Genomic DNA, 15,917 nt, shown 5'->3' with positions numbered 1-15,917 from the left:
CTAAGACAGCTAGAAGCAACGTAGGTACTATTTAAAAAAAAATTAGGTAATCTTTTTTACGATTTATAGTTAGATATCTAACTAAGACACTAAAGTAAGTGAAATAAGCGTAGGCAATCTTATAGTCGTTGAAGGTCACTACATTGTATTTTTTGTGTATGTATCAAAACGGTAGGTATTTGCGTTTTTTTTTTTGAGAGATAAGTATCTGTTCGTAAGAACTTATTATAGATGGTCAAGCAGATCTTGTCAGTAGGAAAAGGCGACAAATTTGAAAAATGTAGGCGCGAAGGGATATCGTCCCATAGAAAATTTGAATTTCTACTGACAAGATCTGTTGGACCAGTTATATACAGGGTGTAATCTAAAACGTGATACAAGATAATCAAACCTGAATCTTTTCATGATTTTGAACAACTTTTACTATGGGGTCAATTTTGTAATATTAAAAAAAAATTGAGCTGTTCCATAGAAATGGTCAAGGAGAGGTAGACAAAAATGTATGGCAAAGATTTTTTTTATTGTTAATTTACAAAGTTGACCCCATAGTAAAAGTTGTTCAAAATCATGAAAAGATTCAGGTTTGATTATCTTGTATCACGTTTTAGATTACACCCTGTATAATCTGTGGTCAGGGGCAGGGGTTACTCACGGTCGCGGGTGGCGGGCCGCGACATCATGTCGCGCAGGCGAGCCGCGGTGGAGCAGCGCTGGAAAGGCGCCAGGTACCGCGCCAGGCGCGCGCGCCACACGCCCGCCCACGCGCAGCCCGTGCCCGATTCCAGGGGCGGCACTATGTCCACCTGCACACACACACTCAGTTTTACCACAGCCAATGAAAACAACATAAGGAGAGCTTGAAAAGAGGCTGATAAATCCAGCAAAATGTACAACGAGGTACCAGAAAGATAAAGGATATAAATACATACAAAATTTATAGGATAAACATACATATACAGTAGAGTCCGGTTATAACGACGCCCAAGGGACCGCTGATATTACGTCGTACTAACCGGACGTCGTACAAAACGAACTGCCAATTTTAATATATTTTTTTACCAAAATAATTACGTCATATTGTATTTATTAATACTTATGCGACAATCAAAGAAAAAAAACATTTCCTTTAAAATATTTATTTACGTTAGTATTACAACACTTTTTCTTAAATGGAGAGACTTGTGTGTTTAGAAGAAGCCACTTTTCAAGGTACGCGTAGTCAACCCACTCGTCGTCCGCAAATTACTCGAATCCCGTAAAATAAAAAGTCGTAATTCTTGGGGATCTAATCCAGCTGACGTTGTTTTATCACACAGTTCCTATGTCCATATCCTGTGTCCATAGGTCAGCTCGAAGGTACCTACCAAAATATTGCATTGTACCTAACTTATGTACATAATTATGTATGTGGAGTTTAAGCTCAATTGAAAAATGGGAATTGGGTTTTATTTAGTTTGCAAGATTACGAAAAGTCACATGACTATTTCATCTTGCTGCGTATAGGCAAAAGGGGGAGGGGAGTTAGGTGCGCGGGACGGATTAAGCTTCTTACCAACTATTTATTTGTAAAAACTACGTCGCTCGTCGTTGTAACCGGACTTGACGGACGGATTTTGAGTCAATTTCCGTCGTTAAAAGCGATCGGTCGTCATAAGCGGAGTCGTAATAAACGGTTGTACTTTCATAGTATCTCGTACTAAAACCAAACAAGTGCCTATACTTACGTCGCTATGAGCGGTTGGTTGTCGTACTAATCGGATTCTACTGTATTACACAAAAACCGGCAAAGTGCGAGTCGGACTCGCGCACGGAGGGTTCCGCACCATCAACAAAAAATAGAGCAAAACAAGCAAAAAACGGTCACCCATCCAAGTACTGACCCCGCCCGACGTTGCTTAACTTCGGTCAAAAATCACGTTTGTTGTATGGGAGCCCCACTTAAATCTTTATTTTATTCTGTTTTTAGTATTTGTTGTTATAGCGGCAACAGAAATACATCATCTGTGAAAATTTCAACTGTCTAGCTATCACGGTTCGTGAGATACAGCCTGGTGACAGACGGACGGACGGACGGAAGGACGGACGGACGGACAGCGGAGTCTTAGTAATAGGGTCCCGTTTTTACCCTTTGGGTACGGAACCCTAAAAACTTCTTTATTATTGAAATATTCTGACGTTTCGTTTTGACGTTTCATGAGTAACTATCGCGGTAACCGAAGACAATATTATGTTATGAAAGACAATGCGTTTCTCACCTTAAATGTTATTGTGGAAGCAGCCTTAAAGTTCTCCAAGATCTTGAACAACCTCTCCATAGCGTTTCTGCAACAGAGAGTAAATATATATTAAAATTATCGATTATCTTACGGAAAAAATTTTTGTGCGAGGTCTTTACTGTACTATATATCCTCGTAAGGCCCAAGGTCCTATAGTACTTATTCAGTTTAATGAAATTTTAATCATATCATTCATATCCAATTGGAACAGAGTTGCATTTGTGTTGATTCGTTCAATTTTTATACAAAGCAAAATCAACTCTATTTCTTATAGTATAGGTTCAAACTGCAGTGGCAAATTTTGAATTTTTCATTTGTATAGCTGGACCTTAGGAGGATAGGCCGTCTTAGAATTGATCGGTAAAAGTCAAACCTATTCCGTGAAATTATAAAATTCTACGATCTGGCCAGTTTATGTATAGTTTATTAACCCGTGCGAAGCCGGGGCGGGTCGCTAGTGTGAAATAAAGTAAGCTTACTCCTTCTGCAGCGGTTCCTCGACGGGTCGACACAGGCACACTTGGTTGACGATGTCGCGAGTCAGCTCGCTCTCCGCCTCCAGTCGCAGCAGGTGCTCGTGTATTATGTACATTTAGTCTCAGGAGGATAACATAAAGTAAGCTTACTCTTTCTGCAGCGGTTCCTCGACGGGTCGACACAGGCACACTTGGTTGACGATGTCGCGAGTCAGCTCGCTCTCCGCCTCCAGTCGCAGCAGGTGCTCGTGTATTATGTACATTTAGTCTCAGGAGGATAACATAAAGTAAGCTTACTCTTTCTGCAGCGGTTCCTCGACGGGTCGACACAGGCACACTTGGTTGACGATGTCGCGCGTCAGCTCGCTCTCCGTCTCCAGCCGTAGCAGGTGCTCGTGTATTATGTACATTTAGTCTCAGGAGGATAACATAAAGTAAGCTTACTCTTTCTGCAGCGGTTCCTCGACGGGTCGACACAGGCACACTTGGTTGACGATGTCGCGAGTCAGCTCGCTCTCCGCCTCCAGTCGCAGCAGGTGCTCGTGTATTATGTACATTTAGTGTCAGGAGGATAACATAAAGTAAGCTTACTCCTTCTGCAGCGGTTCCTCGACGGGTCGACACAGGCACACTTGGTTGACGATGTCGCGAGTCAGCTCGCTCTCCGCCTCCAGTCGCAGCAGGTGCTCGTGTATTATGTACATTTAGTCTCAGGAGGATAACATAAAGTAAGCTTACTCTTTCTGCAGCGGTTCCTCGACGGGTCGACACAGGCACACTTGGTTGACGATGTCGCGCGTCAGCTCGCTCTCCGCCTCCAGTCGCAGCAGGTGCTCGTGTATTATGTACATTTAGTCTCAGGAGGATAACATAAAGTAAGCTTACTCTTTCTGCAGCGGTTCCTCGACGGGTCGACACAGGCACACTTGGTTGACGATGTCGCGCGTCAGCTCGCTCTCCGTCTCCAGCCGTAGCAGGTGCTCGTGTATTATGGCAAGACCTGACAACAATAACCAAAACCTTCATAAGGCAGACGCAATATTTGCCACCTGATTTGAACTTTATTTCACAGGGATAGGGTTCAAATTTGCATAAGTTCTGCCACCCTTAACTGGTTAACAGTCTGCAATATGGGACAACATAATAAATAATAGTACTACCGTACAGAAAGGACACTTCCTACAAAACCGAAGTTTGACAGCGATTTAGGGACGAATCGGGCTATTCCTTTCGGCTATTTAGGGTTGTTCAAATTCAAGTCATTATGTTATCTGTGGTCGTGCACGCAAAAGGACGACAAGTGGTGCCAACCTTAATAATTGCTCGGAGCAATGCTGAGCCGAACGGAGCCGAGAATGCCCGAAAGGAGGACTGTCACTCCTGATGGGACTGCTAGTCGCTCCGCTCTGAGGGACAGAGACAGCATGTGTTACCTGTCTCGTGCACGGCGTGCCGCTTGAGCCGCGACAGCTGCCACGCCGCGTAGCGACACGGCTCCGAGGGACAGAGACAGCATGTGTTACCTGTCTCGTGCACGGCGTGCCGCTTGAGCCGCGACAGCTGCCACGTCGCGTAGCGACACGGCTCCGAGGGACAGAGACAGCATGTGTTACCTGTCTCGTGCACGGCGTGCCGCTTGAGCCGCGACAGCTGCCACGCCGCGTAGCGACACGGCTCCGAGGGACAGAGACAGCATGTGTTACCTGTCTCGTGCACGGCGTGCCGCTTGAGCCGCGACAGCTGCCACGCCGCGTAGCGACACGGCTCCGAGGGACAGAGACAGCATGTGTTACCTGTCTCGTGCACGGCGTGCCGCTTGAGCCGCGACAGCTGCCACGTCGCGTAGCGACACGGCTCCGAGGGACAGAGACAGCATGTGTTACCTGTCTCGTGCACGGCGTGCCGCTTGAGCCGCGACAGCTGCCACGCCGCGTAGCGACACGGCTCCGAGGGACAGAGACAGCATGTGTTACCTGTCTCGTGCACGGCGTGTCGCTTGAGCCGCGACAGCTGCCACGCCGCGTAGCGACACGGCTCCGAGGGACAGAGACAGCATGTGTTACCTGTCTCGTGCACGGCGTGCCGCTTGAGCCGCGACAGCTGCCACGCCGCGTAGCGACACGGCTCCGAGGGACAGAGACAGCATGTGTTACCTGTCTCGTGCACGGCGTGCCGCTTGAGCCGCGACAGCTGCCACGCCGCGTAGCGACACGGCTCCGAGGGACAGAGACAGCATGTGTTACCTGTCTCGTGCACGGCGTGCCGCTTGAGCCGCGACAGCTGCCACGCCGCGTAGCGACACGGCTCCGAGGGACAGAGACAGCATGTGTTACCTGTCTCGTGCACGGCGTGCCGCTTGAGCCGCGACAGCTGCCACGCCGCGTAGCGACACGGCTCCGCTGCCGACGAGAGCGACAGAGCACGCATGAGCGCCACCGCCGTTGGTATCGTCTCGCTCCCTGTAAATTAAAATCGATATTTAAAACACGGCGGCCATCTTGTCGGTTTTGTGATTATTAAAACAAAGCAGAAAATCAAATGTATAAAAACCATATTTAACTCGCAAACTACAAGTAAACCCAGTACATGGTAGTATTATATGTATACCTATTTTAATATATTCATATTTAACTATCAGTACTACCACTTCATGTAAGTAGTCCATAATCAATGCTTCGAACACTAAAAGATAACACCATAGGCTAGTAAATAGAGAAGACCTACAATCTGCATACAACATCGCGTACCCACTGATCTAGAATGACGCTACATTACAATAATAAATTACTAGTAATTAAAAGACACGTCAAGATCGCGTAGTCTTTTTCTAATGCTGAAAAAACGAACTACGTATATAATGTGAGGAAATTTAATTTCACGCCACTAATTTCCTAATGTACCATCACGCTTCGTGGTTGTTACGCCATTTAGGGTTCTAGCTAAACTGGAGAGCCATAGGGTAAGTATGGAACAACCAATTTAGCTAGGACCCTAAATGGCGTAACAATCCCGTGTGGTGACTAGGGTTGCCAGATGGTCGGGATTTGGCGGGATTCTCCCGATTTTTAGCATGTGTTCCCGATTCCCGACAAAGTGGAAACTGTCCCGAAAAACAGCTGCACGTTATAAAACAATAATTTCAAGTTCCGAACTGCCGTCGAGCGAGCGAGCGACCCGTGTCGAGCGCGTCAGCGTTATAAAAACGTCTATGGGCAGAGCAGCTGACGTAGTGCCAATAATGTAAAATATCGTTGTTTTTAATACAATAACTTTAATTTGAATGGTTTTTTTTTCCGACTTAAGTCTCAAAATCCCGAAAATTTGATATTTTTTCCCGATAATAGCGCCTTTCGATCTGGCAACCCTAGCGGTGACTACGTTCGGCTCATAGAAGGTAGCATCCTATAGAAGTGGTCCACGCGTGCCTCCGTGAGGGACAAAACATACGCAATGCGACGCTATGATAGGTCGAATTTATTTGTTATGGTGACCAATAATCCATACTAATTTACGGTGGGGAATAAAAAAAAATGTAAGACTATTTACGGTGGGGAATAAAAAAAAATGTAAGACTGTGACAAGGACAAACAATAATAGCGCTTTCGCTACTACTCCTACAGACCAGGGATGTTGCGGATGCAGATTTTTCGACATCCGCGGATGCGGATGCGGATGCGGATATTTAAAGGCTCACATCCGCGGATGCGGATGTCAAGATTAGGTACTTAGAAAACGTCAAATATTACATTTTTAGTATTTTTTTATTTAAAAAAAAGAAACGTTTAGTATTTGAGCAAGAATATAGGTGCGTTATATTTAATAAACGGTAACTTGGCCGACTTATCTGGATCTAGACGATTTCGTTATAGGTAATGACGAAATTACCTAGCACTTGCGCCGCCGCTAAGACGTTCCTGTACCGACTTGTCCGACATCCGCATCCGCATAAGCTCCGCATCGATTTTATGCGGATGCGGATCCAGATGGGGATGTTGAAAATAATGCGGAAGTTCCGCGGTTGCGGATGCGGATGTTCGCAACATCCCTGACACAGACTCCTACTGAAAGATACATAAGTCTATCCCGTTCTGTCAGTTATCCCCACCACTCATTCCCAATCCAGTTTAACCCCTCATTTCCCAGGACCTCTCAAATCCATACAATTCCGACTCATATTGGAGCCACTGGGAACTGAGAGGTTAATACTAGATTCACGGTTCGGCTGTACCCACAGACAAGACATCCTCTAGACTGAGCATAGTAACGCTACCCCCTCTGCCACACATACGGTAGCGTTACTCCATCTTCGAGACAATCCCGTGCCGTGATTGGTCCGTGTCTTTGAATGGACCAATCACGGGATTCGCTCACCTCGTCCCCCCGCACCCCCGTATTTTTGGCAGCATCGGTTTCATGATAGAATTGGCCTAAGCTCAGTCTAGAGGTTGGATTGTCAGTGTACTAGATTCACGGTTCGGCGGTACCTCTCGCGAGCGCCGTGAGCAGGGGGCGGAGCACCCTGGCCAGCGCCTCCGCGTTGTTGGCGAGGCACAGGCACAGGCGGCAGTGGCAGCCGAAGCGCGCGCGGTACACCCAGTCCTCGCGAACCATCTCCACACTCCTGCGGAAAGGGTTAGTTGTTCATAAACTTCCACTTCATATTTCTATTATAGCTGGTCAAGCAGATCTTGTCGGTAGACAAAGGCGGCAAATTTGAAAAATGTATGCGCGAAGTGATATCGTCCCTTAGAAAATTTGAATTTCGCGCCTTTTTTTACTGACAAGATTTGCTTGAACAAACTTTAGCAGAGAGTTCATGTTTATGAAAAAAAACCGGTCAAGTGCGAGTCGGACTCGGGTTTCCAGCGTCCCATACATTATCCAATTTTGAACAATGTATTTTTTTATGTGAAACGTGAATGAAATGTCTTTAAAAAAAGCGGCCAAGTGCGAGTCGGACTCGCCCATGAAGGGTTCCGTATTTAGGGGATTTATGACGTATTAAAAAAAAACTACTTACTAGATCTCGTTCAAACCAATTTTCGGTGGAAGTTTGCATGGTCATCATATATATTTTTTTTAGTTTTATCATTCTCTTATTTTAGAAGTTATAGGGGGGGGGGACACACATTTTACCACTTTGGAAGTGTCTCTCGCGCAAACTATTCAGTTTAGAAAAAAATGATATTAGAAACCTCAATATCATTTTTGAAGACCTATCCATAGATACCCCACACGTATGGGTTAGATGAAAAAAAAATTGAGTTTCAGTTCTAAGTATGGGGAACCCCCAAAATTTATTGGTTTTTTTATCTATTTTTGTGTGAAAATCTTAATGCGGTTCACAGATTACATCCACGTACCAAGTTTCAACAGTATAGTTCTTATAGTTTCGGAAAAAAGTGGCTGTGACATACGGACGGACAGACAGACAGACATGACGAATCCATAAGGGTTCCGTTTTTTGCCATTTGGCTACGGAACCCTAAAAACGCGTAGGGGTCGGATCAAAAACTAAGTAGCTATTGTAATTAAGCCCGACTCACGCTTGACTGCACATAGGTTTTCCTGGCATCTATAGGTAAAGAACTATATTGTGTATTTTATGGACACCCGCAACACCAGACGGGTTGTAAGTGCGTTGCCGGCCTTTAAGATGGGGGTACACTATTTTCTTGAAGGTTTCATGGTCGTATCGGTCCGGAAATACAGTGTCATCTACCCTTAATTACGGCCTGCTACTGTGGGGTAATTCTTTTGACGTCCAGAGGGCATTTGTGATCCAGAGATATTGTATAAGAGCATAGGGTAGCGTGAAATCTGATGACACGTGCAGACCTCTTTTCCATAAGTTTTATAACGGTCATGTACGTACATGTTGGCCCCTATGAGCGTGTACATGAGCGCGCTGATCTCGCACCACGCGTGGTAGACGCCGAGCAGCCACTCCTCCACGGCGGTGAACTGCTCCGGCTCTTGGGAACATGCTAGCCGCTCCGCTTCTACAATAAAAACAGTCACCATTAGAGTTGACGTCTTAAGACAGGGCTCTCCAAAACCCGGCCCGCGGGAGCCAGGCTACAGATGTTCAGCCCTAACAGCAGCAACCAGATACACCCCCACCCGCGCGAAAATTCTGAGGCGCAATATGGCCCTCAGGTAAAAAAGTTTGGAGACCCCTGTCTGGATCGTGGTACTACAGCTTTATATGACGACATTCTTGTGGCCTGGCGTGGATGTCTTGTTTCACTGGGTGGCAATAAATGTGTTAAGATCTTAAGATACAATGTGAGATTATGAGTAAGTCGAAAGGGGAAGACTAGCGCGAAATCGCCTTTTCATACAAACGTAGTCCTTATCTTCCTCCCTGGATATTAACATTGTAGAAAATATTTTGACACAATATGTCGAACTCGTTGCGCGCTCGCCTCGCTTTCAACTCGCTCGCAAATCGCCAAGTGTGGCCCCACTCTAAAAGAGCATAATAAAACTTACCGCAGACGTAATGTAGCAATGCGGCCTCTTCCTCGGGCGTCACTGGAGGCTCCTCATACTCATACTCTTCGGAGAGCCTAAAAATACACAAACATTTATCATTGTTCAGTAGATTAAAAAAAACCGGCCAAGTGCGAGTCGGACTCGCGCACGGAGGGATCCGCACCATCAACAAAAAATAGAGCAAAACAAGCAAAAAAAACGGTCACCCATCCAAGTACTGACCCCGCCCGACGTTGCTTAACTTCGGTCAAAAATCACATTTGTTGTATGGGAGCCCCACTTAAATCTTTATTTTATTCTGGTTTTAGTATTTGTTGTTATAGCGGCAACAGAAATACATCATCTGTGAAAATTTCAACTGTCTAGCTATCACAGTTCGTGAGATACAGCCTGGTGACAGACGGACGGACAGCGGAGTCTTAGTAATAGGGTCCCGTTTTTACCCTTTGGGTATGGAACCCTAAAAACCATACCTAGTTCAGTAGATTTAAAAAATTAGCCCTTCCTCATGTGGGGTCGTCCATTAATAACATCACACAAAATTTTGATTTTTAGGGTTCCGTAACTCAAAAGGAAAAACAGAACCCTTATAGGATAACTCGTGCGTCTGTCTGTCTGTCCGAAACTACTGGGTCTAAAATTTTGTAAAAAATACACATTAATGGGGCTGGCCGGTCGAAGTATTTGGCAGATGGCGCCATCATAGCTTGCCCTGTCAATCCCTAGAACAGGGTATTTGGCTGTATTAAAAAAAAAATATTATGCATGAAATAAAGCACCAAAAAATTTATAGAGAAAAGTAGACAGCGGTTATTTTTAGACACAATTTCTATTTTAAAACCCGTATCAAACTATAAAGAGTAGGTAATTTGATTGTAATGTCACATGCAAGTATTTCATATAAATTCTATAGTAGCAAAATCGTTTTGACAGTTCTACAAAAGAAACTGATTTGACTAGTAGTAGTATACCATATTGTGTCAAATTTTTGTTTTTTAATGCCCTGTATGCCAGCCCTTTAAGCCAAATCTTATAGAAAGCAAGCGGTGATGGTGCCATCTATGCAAACCTTTGACAGTTTCCAACCCCATTGGTCGATAACTTACGAGTCAGTCTGCTCGATCGGCGCCTCCTCCTCTAGAGGCACGTCGTTCGGCACGATATCGTCGTTTGATGTCAGGAGCTGTCAAACAAAAATTAATCGTTATGTTGCTGTTATACATTCAACCTTATATCCTACACTATTCGTTTCAAATTTAATTGCAAACTTTTCTTGTATGAGTTAAACACTTTTTTAAATTGAAGTTTCATTACATTTGATATGTCTCATATGATATAGGTATGTATATGAATACGATTACTTACATGCAATGGTGCCAGCCTGACCGCCTGAAAGAAAATACATACTTTATAAAAATCATCACATTGTTATAGTTCGTTTTTTTTAGCATTAGAAAGAAGGTAAGCATTCTTGACATGTCTTTTAATTGAAAAACGCTTTTTAAAAATCAGTAACTATTACTTACGAAAGCAGAATAATATAAATGATCGTATTAGATTCATAATTGTTACATATTTACCGTGACTTATTTTTAAAACGTGTTTTTCAATTAAAAGACACATCAAGATTGTTTACCTTTTTTCTAATGCTAAAATAAACGAACTATAGGTGCCTTAGCTTTACGTCTGACAAATGCAATCGGTATAAATATTATAAAAAAAACTTCCGACGTAAATGTCGTTAAAAACTTTTCAAAATTCAACCCCTGAGGAGTATAATTTCAAGAAATGATTTTACCCTCTCTTTTTTAGGGATCCGTACCTCAAAAGGAAAAAACGGAACCCTTATAGGATCACTCGTGCGTCTGTCTATCTGTCTGTAAACGTATTAATACTGTGATATTTTTATAATTTGGTTCTGGTGTACGGTACCTGCAGTATGTCCTCGTGGCGGATGAGGAGCGCCCGCTCGGGCTCCGGCGCCGGCTCGGCGCTCAGCAGCGGCAGCAGGAACTGCCCCATGGCTGGTGGCTCCGGTTCCTGTCCACACATTATCATTATTAACCTTTTCGACGCCGTGTCAAACACAAAAGCTGTCACGCTGACGCCACGTCACCGAAGTGTCAAAACTGAAATTGAACTTTATGCATATGCATGTAGGTCTATGTTGCTATGTGGTCTGTGACCGATCAATCGGTTTTTGGCGTTGAACCTACGGTGCGGATATATCGATCATTGGCGTCCAAAAGGTTAAACTATCTTTGCATTCGATTTTTACTACATTGCCATATTTGTTCGATTAAATGAATTAATTGTACTCTAAATATTGCTCATACATCGCTGCTTGTGGTGCAGTTAGTAACGTAAAAATATGTTCCGAGCTTTAAGTATAGGCAGGCGTGTCTCACTCCGCGATTTCGTCGCTTTGCTACAGGTAGCTAAAAGTACATTCGTTCGGCCCCAATTTTGGGGAAAGCCATAAGCCGCGCGTGGCGCAGTCGCCACTTAGCGGCCATATCTGTGCTGATCGTAACAGACGCGTTTTGTTAGAGAGTGAGTCTTCTGTACTTAGTACTATTATTTATTCTGTGGTACAGGTATATTAGGTATTTTGTAATGCATTTCTGTGTACACTGTATGCTTAGTCTTAACATGTAAATTTTCTCATGTAAGTGAATCTTGTAATTCTTTATGAGAAATAAAGTTAGTTTTGAATGATTCACGGTTAGTTTCACTAGACTTATATCGACCGGGATATGAACCGTGATTACCCTTTGTATTGTATTCATTTACCCGTGAAAACGATACATTTAACTGCGTCAAAATATCGGGAGCTCGAAAACAATACAAAAGTTAATCACGTCCATATCCGTCCATCGGAAGACCAGCGCTGGAAGCCACCAGCAACATGCTGAGATGAGGCCATTACGTGGCACTTTAATCTTATTTTGTGTTTTCTTTCATATTATGTATTGTCTGTGCTTACGAATAAATTATATTCTATATTATTCTATTCTATCCCGGTCGATATTCGCTCCGTGCAAAGCACCTGGTAGGGGAAGCCGAAACGATCGCAGCGCTTGATGTGGCCAATACTGACAATTTTGGTAACTTTGTTTCTGTCAATTCCCATACTTCTCAGTTATTTTAGCTTTATAATCACACTTACGATAATAATGGGTCACGATAGCTATTGTGTGGTAAACTGCAATAATACTGGACGAAACAGTAATATTAAATTTCATATATTTTCAACGCCGAGCTAGATATTAGCCTTTTATATCATATAGTACTATTCCAGGCTTAACAACGTAATGGCTAAACATTTTATCTAGTCTATGTCAACACAGAGTTTTTATTGTATGTTAATAAAATAGTATGGCTAATACAGTGTACCAACATTAAGTGAATGTAATATTAGTTATTGAAAGCCCGTCAAAAGCACACTTTTGGCACGTAGGGTTATCTGTCGTCTGTCACAAGTGTCACAACAGACATTGTGCCTAAAGCGGGAGAACATAAATTTTTAACACAAAATATGTTGATTAAAACCTGTGAACAAGGTCAAAGTTTTTATAATTGCAAGCATCGTACGTATCCCCAGGATGAGGATCACTAAGTAAGTCATCAAAACATAGCGAAACATACATTTTTTCATTGTATTTGTAACGAAACAACAACGAAGAAAATTGACCGAATAATATAAAATACACAGATAATTCTTACTGTTTTCACTAAAGCAAAAACCAAGTGTATTTAACATGAAATAGGAATAGATTCCGCACATTGTTAAGTACATTATAGTAAATATTTTTAAGGAATAATCTTTATTTTGTTGCGCTCGTTATTTGACAGCGCCGACCACGTTGCGAACGCTAGGCGGCGCTGCCATCGTGCACGGTCCTAATAAGTCTAGAAATAAATTCCTTTAAACCTATATTGCATGCAAGTTTTTAAACAGTGGAAATAGTTATTTGTACAACAAGAGATCAAAGTTTGATATTTCTTCGAGTGCTTATTTTGAGTCCCGTGCAAGCGAAAGATTCTATAATAGATTCACGAGCGTAGCGAGTGAATCTAATTTAGAATCTTGAGCGCAGTAAGGGACTCAAAAGCGCACGAGATGTAAATAACTTTGATCTCGTGTAGTACACAACATTTTTCACCTCAGCAGTGAGAACATATTAGAGAACCCGAAAAATGTATTCCTTCTTCATCGCTTACCTCTATTCACTCATGTTTTCTTAAGATATACGAACAATTAAATTTTCACCTCAGCAGCTCGAACAAGGGTACTTTGCTACTTAAAAACAGTGAGCAAAATCGCATTTTGCTCACTGAGTGAGCAAAATCGCATTTTGCTCATTTTGTCTCACTCAGTGAGCAAAATGCGATTTTGCTCCTCCTCACCTCACCTCAGCAGACCTCAGCAGCTCGAACAAGGGTACTTTGCTACTTAAAAACAGTGAGCAAAATGCGATTTTGCTCACTGTTTTTAAGTAGCAAAGTACCCTTGTTCGAGCTGCTGAGGTGAAAAAGGATTTTACGCCGCATTTCAAGCTGTAAAATGATAGAATGAATAAGTTTACCGCCTGTTCCTGGTAGCCGTTGCACTCTTCGGCAACCCGCTTCGACGACGAACACTCTGATGAACCTGCGGAAGAATATGTTACGTTAACCTTTCATATATTATGTGTGGTCTGTATTGGCATAGAGAAAAAAATACATAGAGTGCTCACTCCATACATCAGTTTTAGTAACAAAATTAGCATCTAGCATCGAGTAGTGGAACTATCAGTACTGCTACTTGACAATAGATGGTAGCACCGACCGGAAAGTCTTATGCTGTTGAGATAAGACTTTCCGATCGGTGCTACATCTATTGTCAAGTAGCAGTACTGATAGTTCCGCTACTCGATGCTAGATGTAAACACTGAAATTAATAGTCTGAACTGATGTATGGAGTGAGCACTCTTGTCTATGGCTATGTACGAAGTTGGTGGCGGGGGAAATACATAATAAAAATAAGAAGCTGCGGCTATGGGACCAGAATTTACTTGTTTGTGATTATAGATATTGTATATTTACTATATTCATATTCATAACGTAGGTATTCTATATATATTTGTTATACTGTTACTTCTAATTTTTATCTTATTTTATTTATCTTCGCCCTCTTTTATAATTTTATTGACTTTCCTCTTCTAGTCTATTGTAGTCTGTGCTATATTTGTCTACCGTTCTTCATCAATTCTCATCTACTCAAAGGTTGACTGGAAATCCCTTAAAGGGACAAGTTCGCCTTTGTACTGCCTATCCTGTGCCATAAATTTGTGTTTTGTACAATAAAGAGTTTTTACATACATACATACAAGAACATTTGCCCAGCGGTGGGACACCATTAGGCTAACAAAAAAAAATGCAGTTAGTCTACTATAAAAACTAGTGGACTTTTTGAAATCCTTCTTTAGGGATGGGGTGGTAAGTAGAATGAAATACTCACAGGCATCCTCGAGCTCGGTCCACTGCCCCTCCGAGTCGTCCGACTCGGCGCCGACGTCCGACGCGTCCGACACGACCTCGACACGACCCCGACACGGCGCGGGCACTGTACTGTACTCACAGGCATCCTCGAGCTCGGTCCACTGCCCCTCCGAGTCGTCCGACTCGGCGCCGACGTCCGACGCGTCCGACACGACCTCGACACGACGCACGCGCAGCGAGGCGGCTCGCCGCGCAGCCGCGCTGCGACGGCGGGATATCTGCGAACAGGCGACGTATTAACCCTCACGACTGATGTAGGTTTCTTATAATCATTATACTGAGGAGTCTGTCAGACCATAGAGAAAAAAAATACACAGATAGCTCACTGCATACATCAGTTTTGGTACCAAAATGACTATTATTTTCATAGTCTACATCTAGCATAGAGTAGGGGAATTATCAGTACTGCTACTTGACAATAGATGTAGCAGTACTGATAATTCCGCTACTCGATGCTAGATGTAGACTATGAAAATAATAGCCTTTTTGGTACCAAAACTGATGTATGGATGTTGCGGATGCCGATTTTTTGACATCCACGGATGCGGATGCGGATTTTTAAAGGCTCACATCCGCGGATGCGGATGCGGATGTCAAGATTAGGTACTTATAAAACGTCAAATATTACATTTTTAGTATTTTTTAATTTAAAAAAAACGAAACGTTTAGTATTTGAGCAAGAATATAGGTGCGTTATATTTAATAAACAGTAACTTGGCCGACTTTTCTGGATCTAGACGATTTCGTTATAGGTAATGACGAAATTACCTAGCACTTACGCCGCCGCTAAGACGTTCCTGTACCGACTTGTTCGACATCCGCATCAGCTTCGCATCGATTTTATGCGGATGCGGATGCAGATGCGGATGTTGAAAATAATGCGGAAGTTCCGCGGTTGCGGATGCGGATGCGGATGTTCGCAACATCCCTGGCTATGGAGTGAGCATTCTTGTCTTACTATATTTCTCTAAGGTCAGACGTACATTTTCGCCAGCATCGTTTTTTTACCAACCAACCATCTCAAATGTCAGACTATAGCAGATGACTGAGCAGAAAAACCCATAGGACGGGAAATCCTTGAAAGAAAATGGCAGTGGGTCGGACACGTGCTCCTTAGGCCGTA

General features: G+C 43.3%; 1 protein-coding gene across 1 annotated transcript in view; it reads right to left on the bottom strand.

Annotated features, from left to right (window-relative positions):
- The window catches only part of LOC134660034 (uncharacterized), an 81,529-nt gene that overhangs the window by 62,465 nt on the left and 3,147 nt on the right, over positions 1-15,917 (bottom strand). The window contains exons 3-14 of the mRNA XM_063515734.1: positions 14,754-15,012; positions 13,840-13,904; positions 11,183-11,290; positions 10,616-10,639; positions 10,357-10,433; positions 9,248-9,324; positions 8,628-8,754; positions 7,237-7,373; positions 5,086-5,211; positions 3,638-3,752; positions 2,256-2,322; positions 653-803 (exon numbers count right to left, since the gene is read on the bottom strand). Coding sequence (XP_063371804.1) covers positions 653-803; positions 2,256-2,322; positions 3,638-3,752; positions 5,086-5,211; positions 7,237-7,373; positions 8,628-8,754; positions 9,248-9,324; positions 10,357-10,433; positions 10,616-10,639; positions 11,183-11,290; positions 13,840-13,904; positions 14,754-15,012 — 1,333 coding nt within the window. The remainder of the gene's footprint in view (positions 1-652; positions 804-2,255; positions 2,323-3,637; positions 3,753-5,085; positions 5,212-7,236; positions 7,374-8,627; positions 8,755-9,247; positions 9,325-10,356; positions 10,434-10,615; positions 10,640-11,182; positions 11,291-13,839; positions 13,905-14,753; positions 15,013-15,917) is intronic.

This window comes from Cydia amplana, chromosome 26 (assembly GCF_948474715.1).
Source record: "Cydia amplana chromosome 26, ilCydAmpl1.1, whole genome shotgun sequence".
In the NCBI taxonomy this organism is placed as follows: domain Eukaryota; kingdom Metazoa; phylum Arthropoda; class Insecta; order Lepidoptera; family Tortricidae; genus Cydia; species Cydia amplana.
Note: the sequence above shows the minus strand (reverse complement) of the source record. Positions and strands in the feature narration are given on the sequence as shown.